The sequence below is a fragment of the Ricinus communis genome, chromosome 1 (assembly GCF_019578655.1).
Source record: "Ricinus communis isolate WT05 ecotype wild-type chromosome 1, ASM1957865v1, whole genome shotgun sequence".
In the NCBI taxonomy this organism is placed as follows: domain Eukaryota; kingdom Viridiplantae; phylum Streptophyta; class Magnoliopsida; order Malpighiales; family Euphorbiaceae; genus Ricinus; species Ricinus communis.
In genome coordinates, this window is record NC_063256.1 from 5,953,128 (window position 1) to 5,973,751 (window position 20,624).

A 20,624-nucleotide genomic window follows, 5' to 3' on the forward strand; every position below is an offset into this window, starting at 1 on the left:
CTTAATCGTGTCCATTTTTTGCTCTTTGACAAAAGAAATGCCAATTTTGGCAGGAATGGGCACATGTTTATGTCCCATTATCAGCCCAAATTCCTCCACCTCTGGTTTTTATTTCTTATTTTTTATTAAGTTCCCTTCTTCTCTTTTGCATCTTTGTGTGAACAACTTCTCATAACATTTTTCATTTCATCAAACAAGTTTAAGGAAAATTCATTCAATTTGCTTAGCAAATTAATACTAAGGACGTTGCAATTATTATTTTTCAAATATATATAATATTTAAGTGCCAAAACATATAAAATTTAACTCATTTAATTTGAAATTTGGATAAAATAATATATATATATATATATATATATATATTTCAGTTAATTAACCTTTGGAATTTTAATAGGATTAATGTAATTTAAAAGGCCAATAAGTTGCTTAAACTAATTGAAGTTTTAGCTATAAATACTATTAACATATTATCATGAATTTAAAAAATGTACAAAATATCTTTTTAAAGACCGGTGATTTTCCAACACTCATTTTTCAATAATGAAAAAAAATTATAGGTGAAAAATATAAATCTTTTAATTATAAGTAAAAAGATGAAATTTGATGAATTATTATTTTACATTTTTTATTATGAAAACTCCTATTTTCAGAATATTCTAAAACTTATAAAATAAATCTTAAATGATTTTAGGTATGTAACTGAACAATTAGAAAATAATTTATTTACTTCAAGATTAATTTTCTCATTAAATATGTTATTTCTTTTGAGGAAATAAAAGAAGCCGTATGCTTTTGCCAAGTTGAATTTGAATATGGACAACTAGACCCACTTAGGTTGAATTTTCTTTGAGTGATATACAGTTTGCTGCTATTTTAATTATAATTTTTTTTCTTAACTTGTAAAATTTAAGATGGATGTTTTATTTTAAAAATATTTATATTATAAAATTTGACTAATATTAAATTAAATATATATAATAACGAATCAATAGAATAAATAATTAATATATATTGTTTAATATTAATAATGTTTACTAATTTATTAATTGATATATATTAATTACATTTAATTTGATATAATTAATATACTATTTTTAAAATAGAAAATTACTATTTAATTAAGAAAATAATTTGTTAATTGACATATTAGTTATAAATTTGTTAGAATTAAAATTATTATTCAATTAAAAAATAAATCCATTAATTATATTATAATATTGTAAATAAAATTATTTAAATAACATAAAATATTAGGCCGCAACTTTTAGGACTGATTTTGATGAAATGAACACTTCCTTCTATACCCTAGTTTATGAGAACAAGGTGAGGGTTGCAGCTTTTAGCATAGGAAGCCACAAGGCCCATGGGCTTGATGGTTACCAAGGTTGTCACTTTTAAGAAAACTAGAATATAGTTGGCAAACATTTTCAAAGTTTTTTCAACTTTGATTTCCTATTGAAAGAACTAAAAACTAATACCAACATTGCATTGATATCCAAACCCAGAATCTAGAAAACCCTTCCTATTTTAATTTTAGATCAATAAGTTAATGCAATTGCACCTATAAGATACTTTCTAAACTCATTATCAATAATATAAAACTTTGGCTGGATGACTTTATTAACTAATACCACAAAAGAAACACTTAACCATCAAGCTTAACATGTAAAAATCTTACAAAAGTGGGGTGGACTTTCCTTGAAAAAATCTCACCAAAATGGATTTTTGTCAAAAATTCCCCTCCATCCTTATTAATGGCTCACCATCTAAAACCCTTTACCCCTTCTAGAGGCATCAGGTAGGAAGACCCATTGTCCCCATACCTTTACCTTTTTATGACTAACATTTTATGTTTTCTATTTGATGATGCTTCTTCCATAGGTACTTTTCAAGGTTTCCAAATCAACAGAAGGTGTCTTAAATTATCACACACTTTTTGTTAATGATACACTTCTATATGGCTTAGCTACAGTTCTAGAGGTGACAAACATCATGAACATTCTTAATCAATATTGTTAAGCCATCTAAGCAAGTCAAGTGTTTATTTTAGCAGAGGAATGAACCCTTACACCAAACAGATTATCATATATATTCTTAAAATGGGACCTATGGTGAAAGGTGTCTTAGTCTTCTAAGCATATAGGGCAAGTCCAAAAATGATGCTTTAAGTTTTATTAATGATCATTTTCAATAAAAAGCTCAGTCATGAAAACACGCCCTCCTATCTCACATCGATCGCGAAGTCATGGTGAAAATAACCTTGAAGATTATCCCTACATAAACAATGTTGGTTCTTATTCTTCTCATGTCCTTCTATAAGTATATGAATAACATTATCTAAAGATTTTGTTGGAGTTCCAAGGTTGATAAAAAACCTATTGCTTGGATTGGTTGTGAAGTAATGACGCGCTCCAAATATAAAGGAGAAACAGGATTCAAGGATTTTAAAGTTTTCAACAAGGCTCTATTATGTAAAAAATGTTGGAAGATAATTCAGAATCCTCAAGCTTTAAGTTTGCATCCTCAAGAAGACATACTTCCCGTCGAGTAAGTTTCTAATCACAAGGAAAGTGTTGATTTTTAAAATGATGAATTGTATATTGTATTGAGGATATGAATTCTGATTTTACAGTTTAGTTGTTCTTGCTTAAATATACAATGGTTGCAACAGTAGCCTAATCTATACAACGGCTTCCTTGAGACCTATTTCTAACGTCTCATTCTGATTCATGAAAGGTTGAAGTGGCATTTCCATTTGGCAGGGATGGTTGCTCCCTTTCCTGGAAGTTTGTGAGGAATAAGCCTGCACAGTCGTGTTTAAGACTTCCTTGTGATCTCCTTCTTCTATGATTTTCTTTCTGCTACTTTCTACACTCCCCCTCAAGGTAGGTTCGTAGAGGTTGATGGAACCCATCTTGCTAAGGATGGCTTGATGATTGTTTTTGTTGAGAGCTTTCATAAATATGTCGACTAGTTGATCATGACTTCTGACAAATGGTGTTTCAATTTCTCCTGATTGTACTTTTTCTCTAATAAAGTGACAATCAACTTCGATGTGTTTGGTACGTTCATGAAATACTGGGTTGGATGCAATGTGTCAGGTTGCTTGATTGTCACAATATATCTACATAGGTTATCTACATTCTATTTTCATGTCAAGGAGTACTTGCTTAATCCAAGTGAGTTCACTTGCTGTAGATGCCATGGCTCGATATTCTACCTCTATGCTTGATCTTGCCATTATGCTTTGTTTTTTACTTTTCCATGTTACTAAGTTTCCTCCTACGAAGGTGCAGAATCCTATCGTTGACTTTCTGTCACTGTCTTATACCTAATCTGCATCATAATAGCTAATTATGGTGTTAGAGTTATTTTTGTTCATCCAGATTTCTTGTCGTGGGGTTCTCTTGAGATACCTAAGTATCCTATCAATGGCCTTTAGATGACTAATGTGAGGAGCATGCATAAACTGGCTTACCATACTTACTGCGTAAGAAATATCGAGTCTAGTGACAGTCAAATAGATCAAATTTCCTACTAGATGTTGATAATGTCCTATGTTATCTAACGGATCACCATCCTCCAAATTAAGTTTAACATTAGTTTCCATTAGAGTGTTCGTAGGTTTAGCTCCTAGTTTTTCAGTTTCTTTTAAAAGGTCGAGTACATACTTTCTTTGGGATAGAAACAAGCCTTATTTGATTTGGCTATTTCTATTCCAAGAAAGTATGATAGTTGACCTAGATCCTTGATATCAAATTTCTTTTCTAATTTTTGTTTAACTTTTTCAATTTTTTCATTATTGTTACCAATTATGATGATATCATCCACGTATAGAAGAATAATGATAGTGCACGTGTGAGTGTGTTTTACAAACATAGAGGAATTCGAAGTGCATTTATTGAAATTGATATTTAAGAGGAAAAGGCTTAGCTTGGCATACCATACTCTTGGAGATTGCTTTAGTCCATAAATTGCCTTTTTCAGTTTACATACCAAAAAAGGGTTTGATGTGAACCTGTGACCTGGAGGGAGAGTCATATAGACTTCTTCTTCTAGAGTCCCTAGGAGAAATGCGTTTTTAACATCCATTTGAAATAGACTCCATCCTGAGTTAGTAGCAATAGATAATAAAATGCGAACAATATTCATTTTTGCTACTGGTACAAAAGTTTCTTGATAGTCAATGTCATAGGTTTGTGTAAATCCTTTGGCTATTAATCTAGCCTTGTATCTCTCAATTGATCTGTCACAATTAAATTTTATTTTGTATACTCATTTACACCCTACAATTTTTTTTTGTGGTAGGGGGACAATATCCTAAATGTTATTCTTTTCTAGGGCATACAGTTCTTCTTTCATGGCCTTGCACCACTTGGGGTTAGTGTTTGCATCATAAAAGGATGTGGGTTCTGTGTGTGCGGTGATGTTTCCTAGATAGGCTTAATACTGATGTGACATTGAATCATAAGTGATGAATTGTTGAATTGGATATGATACCTTATGGGATACATAGTCCCTTAACCTGACAGGAGGCCTGGTTAGTCGAGTGGATTTTCTTAAGACAATTTCTTCCTGAGGAGGTTTGATTTCTTTGCTGCTTGTCACATTCTCTCCCCCTAAAAAAATTGTCCTTAAGTTGAGATGTTGCTTCCCCTCTGGGTGATTGTCCTAATTGGGACTGTTGTTATCAGAGAAAACATAGTTATACGAAAATAGTAATTTGTGTGGCCTATAAGTGTGGTTGGGAGTAGTACTATGATGGTCATTCTCCTTGTGGTAGGGTATATGTTCTAGAAATGATACGTCCCTGGAAACATAAGTTTTATGAGTGAGGGAATCCTAGTATTTATACCCATTTTTTCCTATGGAGTATCCTAAAAATAAGGTTTTGGCGGAGCTTTTATCAAATTTGTCAAGTCTTTTAAGATGGACAAAAGCAGTGCAGCCAAAGACTCGAATGTGTCCTAACTCGATTTTTCTTCCTTTGAGGATTTCTAAAGGATTGAGGTTTTTTAATTTGGCACTGGGTAATCTGTTGATAAGGTATGTGGCAGTGAGGATTGAATCAAACCAATAGGTCGAAGGGACATTATTTTGAAAAAGTAGGGTACGGGTGACTTCAAGAAGGTGTCTGTTTTTCCTTTCTAAGACCCCATTTTGTTCCGGGGTATTGATGCAAGTAGTTTGATGAAGGATGACTTCCTTTCTGAAAAATTCTAAAAAAATTTGATTATGTATTCAGTGCCATTGTCAGAACGAAAAATTCTGATTTTTTCGGTATATTGATTTTTAATAAAGTTAAAAAATTCTTGAAAGCATGTAAACACCTTATTTTTTCCTTTTAACAAATAGACCCAAGTAGTATGAGTATAATCGTCAATAAATATGACAAAGTATCGAAAATGATTATAAGATGTAATAGGTGCAGGTCCCCAAACATCAAAATGAATTAATTCAAATCTTTTTTCAGAAATATGGGAAAATAGTGAAAAAGGAAGACGAGTGTGTTTCAAAAATTTGTAAGTATCACAATGACTGGAATTTAAATTATAATAAAAAAGTTTGTTCAAGACGTGGTCGAAGGGATGCCTAAAACGCAAGTGCATTAGCATGCCTTGATCGAATGGTCTTGTCGACACAAGACATTGATTGGTGGAGTCCGTGAGATAGTATAGTCCATTATCATAATGTTCCTCACCAATCGTCTTCCTTATAGTTCGATCCTGAAACATTACTAAAGATGGTGAAAAAATAACATTGCAATTTAAATCATTAGTTATTTTACCAACTGACAATAAATTGGACTTGAAGTCAGGTAAGAACAGAACATTTTTTAGAGATTTATTAAGTAGCGTAGTAGTGCCACTACCTTGAATTTGGGTTTTGTTTTCATTAGCAACTATCACATGTTGGGAATTTTTAGCGGGATGGAAATTTTATAATTTTATTGAGTCCCATGTCATGTGATTAGAGACATCGGAATCAATAACCCAAGCATTTTGGCATGTTTTTAAAAATGGTGATACAAAATTAAATGAATTAGATACCGAACCTGACCCCTAGGTTGTTGATGCTGAACCAGGGCTTGGATTTGAGACAGTAATTAGTTGGACCGTAACTGCTGGGTCGAGTTCGGGTCGGGTCAGGGTTGGATCCAGATTGAAATTAGGTCGAGTCAGCTGGGTCAAAGTCAGGTCGGGTTTGCTCATAACCCTCAGACCCGTTATAAGCACCCGACCTGCTGCTTCCCAAATTTAACCCCTTATTAGGGTTTTCTCTTCTGCTTTGTCCGTCGACCCTTTTCTCCTTCTCGCCTCTTCCCCCTTTCTTCACGCCTCCAGAGCTCTCCCACCCTCGAGACGGCCTTAGTTGTGGGTGGAGATGTCAGCAGCCATCGCGATGATGGCCCTACTTCTTGCAGTGGTCACATCGCTCGATGGTGCTAGGTCCTCCCCTCTGGCAGGCTTGCTCTCGTTGAGTGGTATATGCTCGGTTGTCTGTGACATCGAGGGCTGAGTTCATCGTGCTTCTTCTAGTCTCTTTCTGCTGGATATTTGCTATCACAACGTCTATTCTAGGAAGCTCTGTTGACAGGAGGATCTGCGACCTCAAGCCTTCGTAGCTTGAGTCCAGTCCTCCCAGGTAAGTGTACACGAGGTCTTGCTCTGCTCTTTTTTATATTTCTTCTGGGTTTTTTAATGGCGGATGGTAATTCTGCAACTTTTCTCATCTGGTTAAAATTTCTGTTGCATATTCCAAAGAGCTTTTTGTTCCCTGTGTGATTTGTGACAGTTCTTGTTTGAGTTTGAATATATGTGCAAAGTTCTGTTGATGGTCGTATAACCCCTTCATTTTTTCCCAAATTGCCTTTAATGATTCCATTAGAATGCAGAGTCGGAAAATTTGTGTTTCCATGGTGTTTGTGATCATTGACATGACCATATGGTCTATCGTTTGCCACTCCTCTATTTTTTCTAACTCTTCTTCTGTTGGAGCTTCTGACTTTTCTGGCTTTGGTTTTTGTTTAGTTCTAATGATGAACCCCAACTTTATTCTACCGCTGAGGCCAATATACACTGATTTTGACCATTCAAAATAATTTGAGTTGCCTTTCAGTGTTATGTTGGTTAGTTTGTCATTTTGAGACATGGCTAAGAAATAATTTCTTTTTTGTTGAAGGGAATGATGGATAGATGATGAGCACACAGGTTTAAATCTGCTCTGATACTAATTGATTTTTAAGATGATAAATTGTATATTGTATTGAGTATATGAATTTTAATTTTACAGTTTAGTTATTCTTGCTTATATATACAATGGTTGCAACGGTAGCCTAATCTATACAATGGCTACCTTGAGACCTATTTCTAACATCCCATTCTAATTCAGGAAAGGTTGAAGTGGCCTTTCCCTTTGACAGGAATGGTTGCTCCATTTCCTGGAAGTATGTGAGGAATAACCCTACACAGGCTTTTCTGCCTGTGCAGTGTTTGAGACTTCCATGTGATCTCCTTCTTCTATGCTTTTCTTTATGCTGCTTTCAACAGAAAGCAAAGAATTCTTTTTGGATATGGAATAACATCCTATAATTAAACATGCTTTAGAGAAAGGAACCACATGGAACATTATCAATGGCTCAAATACCTGGCTCGATCCATAGGTGTCCACTCTTAAATCCTTTAGAATCAAAATGCAATAACTAGATAGATGTAATAAATTTAAAGTCTTAGATTTAATTATTAACAGAACGAGAAGATAGGATGAGAATTATATCAAATCCATTTTCATAAAAGAAGACCACAAGGCTATTCTAAAGATTTTTATTAGGCTAGCATCTACCCCATATTAGCTGATATGGTACCTAAAAGCTTTAGCAAATTTCTCTATTCGTTCAGCTTATAGGATTCCCAAGAAGGAAAAGGACACCCGAATTAAAAAATAATTAGACACTTTAAAACATAAAGACAATAATAGATAGAAGTACCTTTGACACCTGAATATTAGTTCTAAAATGAAATCCTTCTTATGGAGATCTCTCAAGGAAAACCTTTCAAAGAAAGGTATTCAAATTAACCCATCTAGCCATATATATGGCTATGATCTTGAATCCACAATACACATCCTCCTTTTTATGCATGCATGCTTCTAGAACTTGGTTTGTTAGTAATCTAGGTTACAATTCAACAACTTTGGTTTCTCCTCTTTTATTAAGTGGTGGGAAGCAGTCAAATAGGTATTGCCTTCCCCACCATGCTCGAAATTTCATACAGGAAATCAACTTTTTATGTTGGGAAATATGGAAATCATGTAACCAAGTTATTTTTTAGAGGCTCCATCCCAAATTTAATGGACACCCTTTATGGAGCTAAAAAGTCTATGATGGATTACGTTAACAAGCCTAGTGCCTAGAGGCACAACAGGATTTGTACCAGCAAACAAAAAGATTGCAATTTGTCAGCACCACCCCTAAATTTCCTTAAGATCAACTTGGATGGTGCTTTTAATGTTAAAATCTTCGATTGCTAGCATAACAACCATCTGTCATGATCATATAGGCAAGCTTATTGATGGTCACTCAACGCGTATTCGCTGTAGCACTCCTCTAGTAGTTGAAGCCATGGCTCTACTCAAGGCTATCACACTTGCTAAGAGCCTAAGCCTCTCTCATATCCTCTTTGAAAGAGACTCTGAATCCTCACCAACCGTGTCTTTAAACACCCTCCAACCAAGGTATGAAATGAAGTGACAACATATATTTATCAAACAATCTTTAAAGCCTTTAATTTTCGCTCCATTTAAGCACATTAAAAGGAGTTGCAATAAAGCAATAGATTTTCCTAATAAATTTGTACTAAACAACCATTATCATCTTTTCTACATTTCTAACATACCCCTCAACTGAGGGACATTTTGCTGCTTGGATATTTAATGACCTTTAAATGAAATTTTCAATTTTCTGGCAAAAGAAACTAATAAGACATGGCAAAACAACATGATGAGGAGCTTCTATGATTACAAGATCATTATCTAAATCTATAGCCCATTTAACCGATGAATAAGCTACCTTACAAACCCATTTGGATGAAAGTTTTTTAAGATTTTGAAAGATTTTAAAGTATTGGAACTTTCAACTCTTGTTTGTGAATAAAGTATTATTTGGAAGGTAAATATTTTAAAGATTTTTAAAACCTTTAAAAACCCTTCAAATCTCAATCCACCAAATTAGTAAATTAAAAAAATTATAGTTTAAAAAATCCTAAATTACCTTCTAAGACCGTCATTTACTATTAACTCTTTCCAAACAAAATAAAACTAAAAACTCTATTTTACCTTCTAAATCCTACCTCCATTTACTTTATAAAATCTTACTTTACCTCACCATTATTTTTGCTAAACATATTATTACGGAACAAAACATAATCAACTTAATCATCTATGTTATCCATAGCTAAGATTTGCCAGAGATTGTGAGGTTGGTAACCATAAAAATAAGACATAATCACCTTAATAAATCACAGTTAACAACAAATAATTTGAAATTATTATATTGTATTTAAAATAAGCCTTAAAATCACTATCCATTCTAAAAAAAAAAAATTGATATTATTTTCAATCTACATTGGGACCCTTAAAAATTTTGAGAACTTAATTTTTCATAATAAGTTTATTTTACTATTTTTTAATTATTTTTGGCTGAAAATTCATTTTATTTTGCTGGCCTCAGACTCTCAACCACTACTGCAAAAATTGCAAAATCTAAAATATTTTTATTTTTCCTTTTAAAAGAAAAAACTTACTCAAAGGTCCTCAGCCAATAGTTTATATAGTAATTAGGTCTGAGGTTTTGTCTGTTCGTAAGGAATCAATTACAACCTTATATCTGAACTTGCTACGCTGCACTTGATGGTCGACTCATGCATAGCCACATCACTGCTCCTTCAACAACAAACCACCACCAATTAAACATCTGGCCATCTGCAAGTGGGTTTTCCTCTGAAATCTCCAAATTTATTTCTTTTCCTTTGCGAGTATTCTTTTTTTTTTTTTTTTACTCAAGTCATGGCTTCCTCGATGCTCAATGGAGCTGAAAATCTAACTCTCATGAGAATCAAAAGCACAAACCATAAAGGGTTAAGCTTTTCGGGTTCTGATTTTAACGGGAAGCATTTTCCTAGAGTGAATTTAACATCTAGTTCTAGAATCTTGAAAACAACAATAATAGCACCTAAGTGCAGTTTATCAGCTTCTAGGCCAGCTTCTCAGCCTAGATTTATCCAGCACAAGAAAGAGGCTTTTTGGTTCTATAGATTCCTATCCATTGTATATGACCATGTGATAAACCCGGGCCACTGGACTGAAGACATGAGAGACGATGCATTAGAACCTGCTGATCTTAGTGACAGGAATATGTTAGTGGTAGATGTCGGTGGTGGCACTGGTTTCACTACTCTGGGCATTGTTAAGCATGTGGATGCTAAAAATGTTACAATTCTTGATCAATCTCCTCATCAGCTTGCAAAGGCCAAGCAAAAGGAGCCTTTAAAGGAGTGTAAGATCATTGAGGGTGATGCAGAAGATCTGCCATTTCCTACTGACTATGCAGACAGATATGTGTCTGCTGGGAGGTAAATTTTCTCTTTTATTACATTCATCGCCTTTTATTTGATCTGAATTCATCGCCTTTTATTCCAAGAGAAAAATATATCCTCATGTTTATATTGGAATTCAGTCAATTTCCTAGTAATGGAACTTACCAATTGTTCTTCTCAGTATTGAGTACTGGCCAGATCCGCAACGGGGCATCAGGGAAGCATATAGGGTCTTGAAACTAGGAGGAAAGGCCTGCTTAATTGGTCCAGTGTACCCAACATTTTGGCTGTCCCGCTTCTTTGCAGATGTTTGGATGCTGTTCCCAAAGGAGGAAGAATACATTGAATGGTTCCAAAAGGCCGGGTTTAAGGATGTTCAGTTGAAGAGGATTGGCCCAAAATGGTATCGCGGTGTTCGAAGGCACGGACTAATCATGGGATGTTCTGTAACAGGTGTTAAACCTGCTTCTGGAGATTCTCCTTTACAGGTTATTATTCTTAACTTGTTCATTGCATAAAAATTACACCAGCATTGTGTTGTTTTAGCTCCGCATTCATGGTTGTCATGCATGATTCAGCATCTGGACTGCAGTATGCAGTTGTCCATTTTCACTGCCATGTTAGTGAAACTACATTTAAAACCTCAGTTGGAAATGTAGTTTGTCCACTGTTTGTGATGCTGGAACTGTGATTTTGAGTAGGGTGAGAACGGATATTGCAACTGACTGAAAAGAAATAATTGGAATAGCAGGATCTCTTCTGTTTCCAACCACGTTTTAATTATTAAGGATGAACCTAATTCGAAAGACTCCAGGAAGCCAGTGATGCTCTCTGCTTGTAACTTTGCTTAGTGTTAATTTGATTAGCAGCTATTGCAAGCATTGCCTGTGCCTCTTGTTTGTTCACAATCTCAAATAATTCTTGGTGCTGTTTCTTTCATTGTAGCTTGGTCCAAAGGAAGAGGATGTATCAAAGCCTGTGAACCCATTTGTGTTCTTTCTGCGGTTTATTTTGGGTGCCATGGCAGCAACGTACTATGTGCTGGTCCCTATCTACATGTGGCTCAAAGATCAAATTGTACCCAAAGGTAGACCAATCTAAAACAGATTTGAGTAGATCAGATCTAGAGTTGCTACCACTCATTCACGGTTTCTGGACGCATCTTTTCTTTTGAACATTTTAGACAGTTTCCACCTCCTCTGACTACCCAAGTTTCTTGAGCAAACTCGGAGCTCACCAGTAATGTAAACGTACTTCTAGATGCAGCCTTTGGTTTGTATAAACGGAAGAAAAAGAAGTGGATTGTAAAATTGTTCTCTGTTGCTTGTGAAATTAAGTTTTTACATCTACCGCAAATGTTGACGACTTGCAATAACCGATTGCTTGGGCATGAAAATATGATTTTATTACAGCTGCAACGCATGAATTTACATATCCACACCACATGGACTGGAAAGAATGCGAGTGGAAGCCTGATACCACTGACCTCCAAGTTCAACAACCAGCTGAAGAAGAATTTTGCCCATGCTTTGGAATTGGATAGAGGGTCCCAGACTGTGTACCAATTAGGGCGGACTTGAAATTACAAATTTTGGAACATATCATTTCTTGGGATTCCAGACAACAATCTTCATTAGTGCTTACTTTTTCTACCATTTGTTTTTTGATTTAGTCAAAGTCGAATGATGTGGAAACTGCAATGAGAAGCCTATTAATCTGGTACATTAAGATAGAATCCAGTATCTACAAGCACCTGTTAACTTGGAGACCCAAACTAACACAAATGTCCAAAATGAAGACAGGTCCACGGGTATAGCATCTTCATTCATACAATCCTCCATGGATTACAGAGAATCTATGGCTAGCTAATGCAGATACGCAATGCTGCAACCAAATCTTAGCGGGAAACTAGTTAGGCACAAGGTCATTCTTACATGGACTCAGGAAGCCTGGTCAACTAATACAAGCCGAAAAGGGAGAAACCCCATCACCTCCTGTTATCCCATAAATGCACTAGATATGCTCAAAAAGAAAGAATTACCTCATTTCAGCTTTCATTTACCAGACGTGTTCACCAAACACAAACGAGAATTGGTAAATGCATTATGAAAATTCACAATCAATTCAGATGGATAAGCTTGCTAAAATAACTGCTAATTGCATTTCAACGTGGTGCAGGTTTCTGTATTTTCCCAAGACTAAAAGAACTTAAAGCTATTTTTTTCCAAAATCAGGACTTGCATCTCCATATGATACCAAACCCCGATGTCCCGAGGGCGAGCTCGATCTAGACCTGCTAGCCGACCTGCTGCGACGTTTCGGTGGTACAGCATCAGGAGATCCGCTGCTCCTAGACCTGGAACTGGACCTTAATCTTCCTCTGTCCATAGGGCGCCGATCATCCATTCGGGGACCCAGTCGAGATTTCAGACCCTCACTTATGGCAGGTCTCCTGTCTCTAGGACTAGGACTGCGAACTGGACTCTGGCTCCAGCGTTGATCCCTATGGCGGCGATGATGACTTCCTGGACTGCGAGAAGTGCTTTGACTCTGGCTTCTGCGGCTTCCATATCTATAAAGAAAAGTAATGTGGATTACTGGTCGTGCACAATAGCGTATCTGTTTGCATAACTAGAGTTCAGCATCCTAGTTGTCATAACAAGAAAATATTGAAATTGAAATGTGAAAGATAAGTTACATCTCTGATTGATAATTAATCATATTAGTGTAATTAAACTCACTCAACAGCAAGATGCTGATAAGCTTATCAACCACATAGCACATGCATAAATTAGACTACCATCCAATCCTAGAAAAGGTTGCTCCAATTTGAAATGCTGACAAAAGTGACTCTACGGCAGCAGTCCTTAAGGATCAGAATTACCTTTAGAAATCCATTATATTTGCATTAAATCAAGGCCCAAGTAGATAGTCTACTCAAAATATTTGGAGGCTTAAGATGCATTAAAACAAGCATGGCACTGCCTCTAAATTAAGAAGCCACATTACAGACTTGTAGCTAAATTAACAAGCCACGTTAGAGACTTTCCCACTTTACTCTTGTTAAGCCTGAAAGAAATTTTCGGTACAGATAAGGCAGCACCATCATTCTAATTAAAGGGGCCACATTACGGACTTGTACAAGTTTTATTTCCGTTGTACTCTTGCTAAACACAAAAGATTTCTTCAATACAAATAAAAACCAGGAGCCAACTATATCAAAGCGTTCAAGTCTCTTGGACAGTCAAAAGACTAAGGAAAAAGTATGATTTTTATGCATTTCTTTCCACTCGAATATGTCAAGCCTCAAGTTCAATAATGTATTCCATTTCCTCTTAATGTAAAATATAGTAATTTCTTTTTATACTTGCATCCCTTTTGAGATTTGTTTTCACCAGGTTTTCTTTCCTAGTTCCTTAGAAGAGATGTAATCACAATTAAGCATGGCTTGATTGGATTGGGAGCAGAATCTACACTGAACCAAAATTTATTTTTTTTTTCAAAAGAAAAAAACTAAAAGAAAAAGAAAGAGCAGGTAAAAGTATTTTAAGGGTTAATTAAGAATGCCCATTCAGGTTTGACCTAAAAGACACTCTAGTACCTGTATCTCAAAATTTGCAAATTAGTTCTTAAAAAAGTATCCTTGAAAAGTAAATCTAGGAACTTAAGTGTTCTATAATATAATAATCATAGACTAAAGTGCATGTGATCTTACAATTTAAGTGACACATGTTGTACAATTCAAATTTCATAAAACTAAAATGTGAGGTAACTTCCACATTTTTATAAATAAAGAAGTAAGGAGTATGGCTATTAACCAATTTGAAGGACTAAATTTGCTGATTTTAAAACAGCAGGGACTTGGGTGTTTTTCAGGTCAATTCTCACGAGGCATTTTCTAATTAACCCAAAATTTAATGACATGAAACCTGGCTTTAAGAATTTCTAATGGCTTGAAATCTCTGTGATCATAGCTACATGCCTGATGGCAGATAAGGTTATGACCCCTAGGGATGTTCCATTAAACCCGTATTCATCTCAAGGGATGGGGCACAACATTCAAGGACAAATCAGGAAATGATATAAAGAATGCTGAAGATGGAGAGGAGGGAGAACCTGGAGGGGCTCCTGCCTCTCAGTGGGCTTCTATAGCGCCTACGAGGTGACTTTTCAGAATAAGTTCTATAGCCTGAATACCTTCAAAAGAGGAAAAGCGAAACAAGCAAAAATACAATATATTCACAGATCAACCCACGGAAACTTCCTCTAACCACATGTCAGTGAGATTACCTGTCACGGTTTCTGTCGTTTATATTTCTTCCACCATAATGGTGGGACCTCCAAGGTGATTTATCTGGAGAAGGAGTGCGGTATCGGCGTGCAAAGGAATAACGATCAGTGAAGCCACGTCCTTTTCTAACTCGCTTGGGCGCACCATCTGAAGATGGACTTCGTGATAACCGTTGGTCATGGTTAGATCTAGAAGCCTCAGGGGCTCTATGACCAGACTTCCTAGCAGGGCTTCGACTGTCCCTTCTCAATCTCAGATTTCGGGGAACATTTTCAGGGCTCATGCTTTCACCGCTTTTACGACTATTGTCTGGCCTTCTTTTGGGGCTTGGGCTAACACTCCTGTAATTTAGTCATGAATATGCAATTTCTTATATCTTAGAATGGCAGTATAATGTAACCCCCAAAAAACTAGAGCACAAGAATACAAAAGCAGAAACCTTGATTTGCTTGAATTGCCAGAATTAGAACGACGACTACCGGTCATCTCCAAATTAGAATCCCTCCCGTGCCCACTGTTTACATGCTCATCATTCTTTGGAGACATTTCACCTTCTTCATTTGATGAGTTTTCCTCAGTTCTCTTTGGCTTGGAATCCCTTTCCGTGACAACCTCTTTCCCTACGATACTTGTTGGGGATTTTTTCCTAGCAACTGTAGCATTGCAAGCAAAAAGGATAACACGATTCATTTCAAACCCCATGAAATCAGTCACATATAAAGATAATTAGAGGAGATGACAGCAGTATACCAAGATTCTTCGAATTCTTTTCAGCAAAAGTTGAGTTATTAAATTTTTTAGCAGAATTTTGACGACCGACATTTTTTTCATCAGAACTACTACCAGTACTTTCCATATCACTGGCACTTTTGGAACTCCTGAAACCAAACCTTCAATTATAAATAAGGCCAATAACAAGTACACCAGCCAGAAGAACATTGAGGGAAGAACAAAGTTGAAGAGGTTGGACAAAAAATAAAACCAGACCATTTAGACTTGCGCCTTGATCGCTTATCGTGCCGGACTCTCTTCCTCTCCCTTCTCCTATCCCTCTGCTTCTTCCCACGCTGGTGTTTATCTCTTTTTACTGGCCTCCTCCTCCTAGGCCTTCCATCACTAGATGAAACTGAATCAGACAGCAAGGAATCTGATTCTGAGTCTGATTCTGAAGACGAAGCAGTATAAGAATCTTCTGAAGAAGAAGAAGCTGAATCATAGTCAGAGTCAGAGCTCTGAGAATCAGATGAAGAATATCTCCTTTTCCTTTTCTTTCTTCTATGCTTTTTTAGTCTTCCTCTACTTTTTTCATCAGAACTACTATCAGACAAAGGAACCTTCCCTGATTTCTTCTTCTTTCCTGTACAAAACTAAATTATACCGTGCACGTATCGAGAAGTTTGGGAACAAGCTCCAGGAAAAGGCGGAAAAGAAAATAAAAGCAAACACAAGTCAAAAAAAAAAAAAAATACTCGCATCACTACCTAAATATACCCAAGCATTACCTGCATCTTTGCCAACAGTATCCTGAATTTTATTTTCAGAAGTCTCACCACAATCTACAATTTTTACAGGGTGGACAGGTTTGCCATCAGCTGTTCCCAACTGTTCAATTCTTTTCACAACCTCTATTCCCTTTATGACCTTTCCAAAAACGACATGTTTCCTGTCATATATTGAGAATTGAGAACACATCAGACTTGGAACATTTTAAATTTACTATTAGTTAAAGCATATCTGGATATGAGCACTGTGTCCCAAGACATCCCAGCAGTAAAGATGTGGTTCCCTAATAGAAGAATATAGCTTTGAATCATATTGGAAAGATTGAAGGTTTATGCAAAAGCTGCCTTCATTGTGGCTCATCCAATGAACAAATGGAAATATGAGCACAGCAGCAGAGATCATATACCGATCAAGATGGGGCTGGCGCTTAAAAGTTATAAAGAACTGAGAACCATTTGTGTTTGGACCACTATTTGCCATAGAGAGAAAACCTGCTCCATCGTGCTTCAAAATAAAATTCTCATCTGAAAAGAGGAACATAAAAAAATTTACAACTAATGAAGAAACTAATCCATCATGCAAGCACACATATGGCCTATTAACTTTACCTGAAAACTTCCCACCATATATACTTTCCCCACCAGTGCCTGCAAATCAATTAAAGCTCTATCTTACAAGTTTGGGCATGAGTAAGGAGGTAACATAGATTAATTACATTAATAGACCATCTGAAATTTTATCAAATCAGAAAGTGTACCATTTCCCTTCGAAAAGTCACCACCCTGTCAGGACAAGAAAAATATGTGAATAATGTGCTAGCAACCAGATGAACATGTTAGAAAGGAAACAAAACAAGGAACTTTCTGCAACGATTCTACCAGGGGGATCTGTTAGAGATTGTTGTAGCATACTTTTCTCCACTGCTATTTACCAAAATTACCCCAAAGCTATCTTTTAGTTGATTTTAGACTTGACTGTGGATCTGTTAGAGATTGTTGTAACATACTTTGCTCCAGTGATATTTACCAAAATTACCACAAAACTACTTTTAGTTGTTTTTAGAAACTTTGGTGCCTAAAATTCCAATAAATGTTATGGCAACTTAATTGCTTTTCGCTTAAGCACATGGCAGCTTCAAACACAACTCAATGGATAATGACCACCTAGTTGTGCAAAAGTATATTGACAAGGATCAAGTAAGCTACAACTTACTGCAATGTTCATTGTATTTCTAACACTGGCCTATTTTTTTCTATAAGAGCTGTATGGCTACTCAGTGGAAATAGATGAAATAACATCTTCTAGACAAGTACCAAGATATTTGATAAATGCTATTTTCAATCAATCTATGCTTGTCTCGCTGTTCCTTGATTATGCAAAGAACATTGAACTTACCAACTATTAGAACATCTCAAGGAACAAATGCAAGACTTCAAATACATCAAAAATTTCCGTACTAGTTGTCAAAATGTGTCTGAAGTATCAAGTCAACAAGTATTATGAACACCAATTATGGTGATTACAAGGTACCCGCTTAAAAAAATGATTTCATGAAAATTAATGGATGTTCCCAGTATCAAATGGGACCAGGTTTTTGTGGCAAAGACGCCCCCAAACCCCAAATCATCTACATGATTCGAGTAGCAAATACAGAGAGAGGGATCATTTTTTGAGGCAGATGCCAACTTGGAGAAGCATTATTTAGCCTTCACAATGCTACAAAATCCATCAACAACATCTTATTATCTGATGATGACACTTCTTGATAGTGGAAAGAAACAACTTACTTGGGCCATGAATCCTTTGATGATTCGATGGAAAAAAGAACCTTTGTAGTGAAGAGGTTTTCCAGTTGTTTTTCCAATGCCCATCTCACCTACAATGGACCATGATGTACTACTGTCAACATCCAATTTTACTTGTGTAGGCAACTAGCAACTTATTTCTCAGGCCAATAAAAATAGTGGATCATTCTCAAGGTGTCCAAAAGCATTTCCTGGACTTGTATCGTGCAAGTCATAGCATGAAGGGGCTCGGCACTGTCCAAGAATGACTTGCAGTGATAGCATGAAGAGACTTGGTCGCCATGCAAGAAATAAATACATAGCATTATCCGGACTTGGCAAAATAATGATTTGCATAGCACATTGGCAGCCAAAGACATTCCTTTCACTCAAGGGACAGAGCCGCCAGAAGAGGTTTGAGGGCCTTCAATGGAACAAAGAACCTCTGGGCCGTGATGTGGGAAAATTGATTTTGTTTTGTGGGGGGAGGGGAGGGATGAATTAGATAGGTCCGGCGAGAAAATTGACGTTGTTTTGTGGAGACAAAGCTTGAAAATTAATATTTAGGGACATATAATAGTAATCCTTCTGGACCCCTTTTGAATAAAAATAAAAATTGATAGATGCAGCATTGCCGTAAGTGAAGAACCAAGAAAACATTTTAAAGAAGACATCGAGAAACACAAGATATTGGAAGCAAAAATGATGACTAGACAACATAAATTGGCAGAGGTCCAGCTAACTATTGGATAAACTATTGAAATTAATTGTAAATTTGAAACAGAGAAGTTAAACATGCCTGTACAAAGTGCCCGAAAATTCTCTGCAGTTTTGGGAGCAACATCAGCAAAAAGCTGTCAAATTAAAAAGAGAAAAGTTATCTAATATCTAGATGGAAATACACAATGAACAAACACCATAGTCTTTCAAATAAAAGAAAAGGTCGTTTGCATTACCTCAATCACAATTCTTTCAACAGGATCTCCATCGATCGATACATCAAAATATACAAGAGGATTTTTTTTCTTGCTCATCTCTCCTATTCCTTGCTACACTAAAACGAAACTCGAAGTCAGTACATGCATTATCCGGTTAGGTTATTGAGGAAAACAAATGCATTCAACAGAAGTCACAAAACCCTAAACCCTAATTCTTCAATTGAAGGTTCACGGAAGTACACACGTAGGTTTAACATATATGAAATTTCAAGGGAAAACCTTTGGTAAAGTGCGAGATTGGAATCTAATATAGCGGGTTGAGATCTTAAGCGGCTGCAATAATCATGAGCTTGGAACTACAAGTGAACGAACTGAGAGGGAGTGGAGTTAGTTAACCAGATTGCAGAGTTAAACTCGCCTGCTTTGCAAGGATAAATATTTGCTGCGGTTGATCGATTATCTGCTCGACACGTGCACACTTGTTGCCCTAGCCCAAGGCAGTAATTGAATCCATCCCAGCGCAGTCTCTGGGTTTATTCATGAAAAAGGGGTAATTACCGTGGGTCTAAGCGTTTCCAATGTTCGCTTTAGATATCCTATTTTTTATCTTCTTTTTTTCTAAAATAATACCTATTTCTGTTTCTTAGCATTGAATTGTGTTTCTGCCAGTATTTATACTTTTATAATAAACTAATTTTTAATGTTAAAGTGTGAATTCTTTACATTATTAACTTCATGAATCAAATTTTTAAAAATATTTCTGATATTTAGAATTTTACTTTTTTTATACTTTTGATATACTCTGTTTGATATTCAAATATTCTTTACTTTAAAATCTTTCAAATATAATACATTACCATTTAATTTAGTTAATTATATATACTGTTTATATTTATAGAATCAAATCACTTAATTATACAATAGAGTAAATATTACAATAAAATTAATTGTTTAATTTTATAATATTTGTTTCTAAAATAATAACTTTTAATTTTACAAAATAATGTATGTAAACTTTTAATTTATATAAGTAAATTAGTACATTAATTAATAAACTGAAAAAGGGAGCTCAATTAGTTTATATGATATATAATCAAATATATTTCTCATCAAAATATTATTATGTGTATTTAATTTAATTTTAAATTTTATATATAAAAAATTTTAAAACTAAAATCAAATTTCACAATTGAAAATATTTACAATAAAATAAAACTAATAATCATAGAACAGGTAGGCATATTGTAAAGTATTAAAACATACTGCAGAAAATATAAAACAATTGAAGAGGTCAACTAACATATCAACTAACAACCAAGACTAACATATTAGCTAAAAATACTCTAACAAACCGTATGAAGAGGTCAACTAGGAGATTCCTAACAATCCCTTCCTTGAACTCATTGTCTAAGTAATTAATTCAAATCCGCAACAGTACACATACCAAGCCTTTCACGAAGCTTTTCAACAACATCTAACTTGAGAGGCTTAGTCATTAAGTCGGCAAGCTAATTTT

At 35.4% G+C, this 20,624-nt stretch overlaps 2 protein-coding genes across 6 annotated transcripts; one reads left to right on the forward strand and one right to left on the reverse strand.

Annotated features, from left to right (window-relative positions):
* Positions 1–9,869: 9,869 nt before the first annotated feature.
* On the forward strand, positions 9,870–11,948 carry LOC8276696 (2-methyl-6-phytyl-1,4-hydroquinone methyltransferase, chloroplastic). The gene is made up of 3 exons (XM_002520910.4): positions 9,870–10,628; positions 10,774–11,080; positions 11,538–11,948. The coding sequence occupies exons 1-3, from the start codon at positions 10,063–10,065 to the stop codon at positions 11,691–11,693; spliced, it is 1,029 nt and encodes a 342-aa protein (XP_002520956.2). The 5' UTR covers positions 9,870–10,062; the 3' UTR covers positions 11,694–11,948.
* Positions 11,949–12,612: 664 nt separating this feature from the next.
* LOC8276695 (peptidyl-prolyl cis-trans isomerase CYP63) lies at positions 12,613–19,646 on the reverse strand. 5 transcript variants are annotated; one of them, XM_048378387.1, is made up of 14 exons: positions 19,388–19,646; positions 19,127–19,224; positions 18,970–19,024; positions 18,174–18,262; positions 17,144–17,168; positions 16,995–17,033; positions 16,793–16,910; positions 16,386–16,546; positions 15,871–16,240; positions 15,634–15,761; positions 15,323–15,536; positions 14,883–15,224; positions 14,709–14,747; positions 12,613–13,164 (listed from the first exon to the last, which is right to left on the reverse strand). In XM_048378387.1, the coding sequence occupies exons 2-14, from the start codon at positions 19,202–19,204 to the stop codon at positions 12,807–12,809; spliced, it is 2,016 nt and encodes a 671-aa protein (XP_048234344.1). In that variant the 5' UTR covers positions 19,205–19,224; positions 19,388–19,646; the 3' UTR covers positions 12,613–12,806. The 5 variants fall into 5 exon arrangements, with proteins under 5 accessions (XP_048234344.1, XP_015575852.2, XP_015575853.2 ...); XM_015720366.3 differs by having other exon boundaries at positions 14,709–14,789; positions 19,388–19,641; XM_015720367.3 differs by having other exon boundaries at positions 14,709–14,789; positions 19,127–19,215; positions 19,388–19,639.
* Positions 19,647–20,624: the final 978 nt, after the last annotated feature.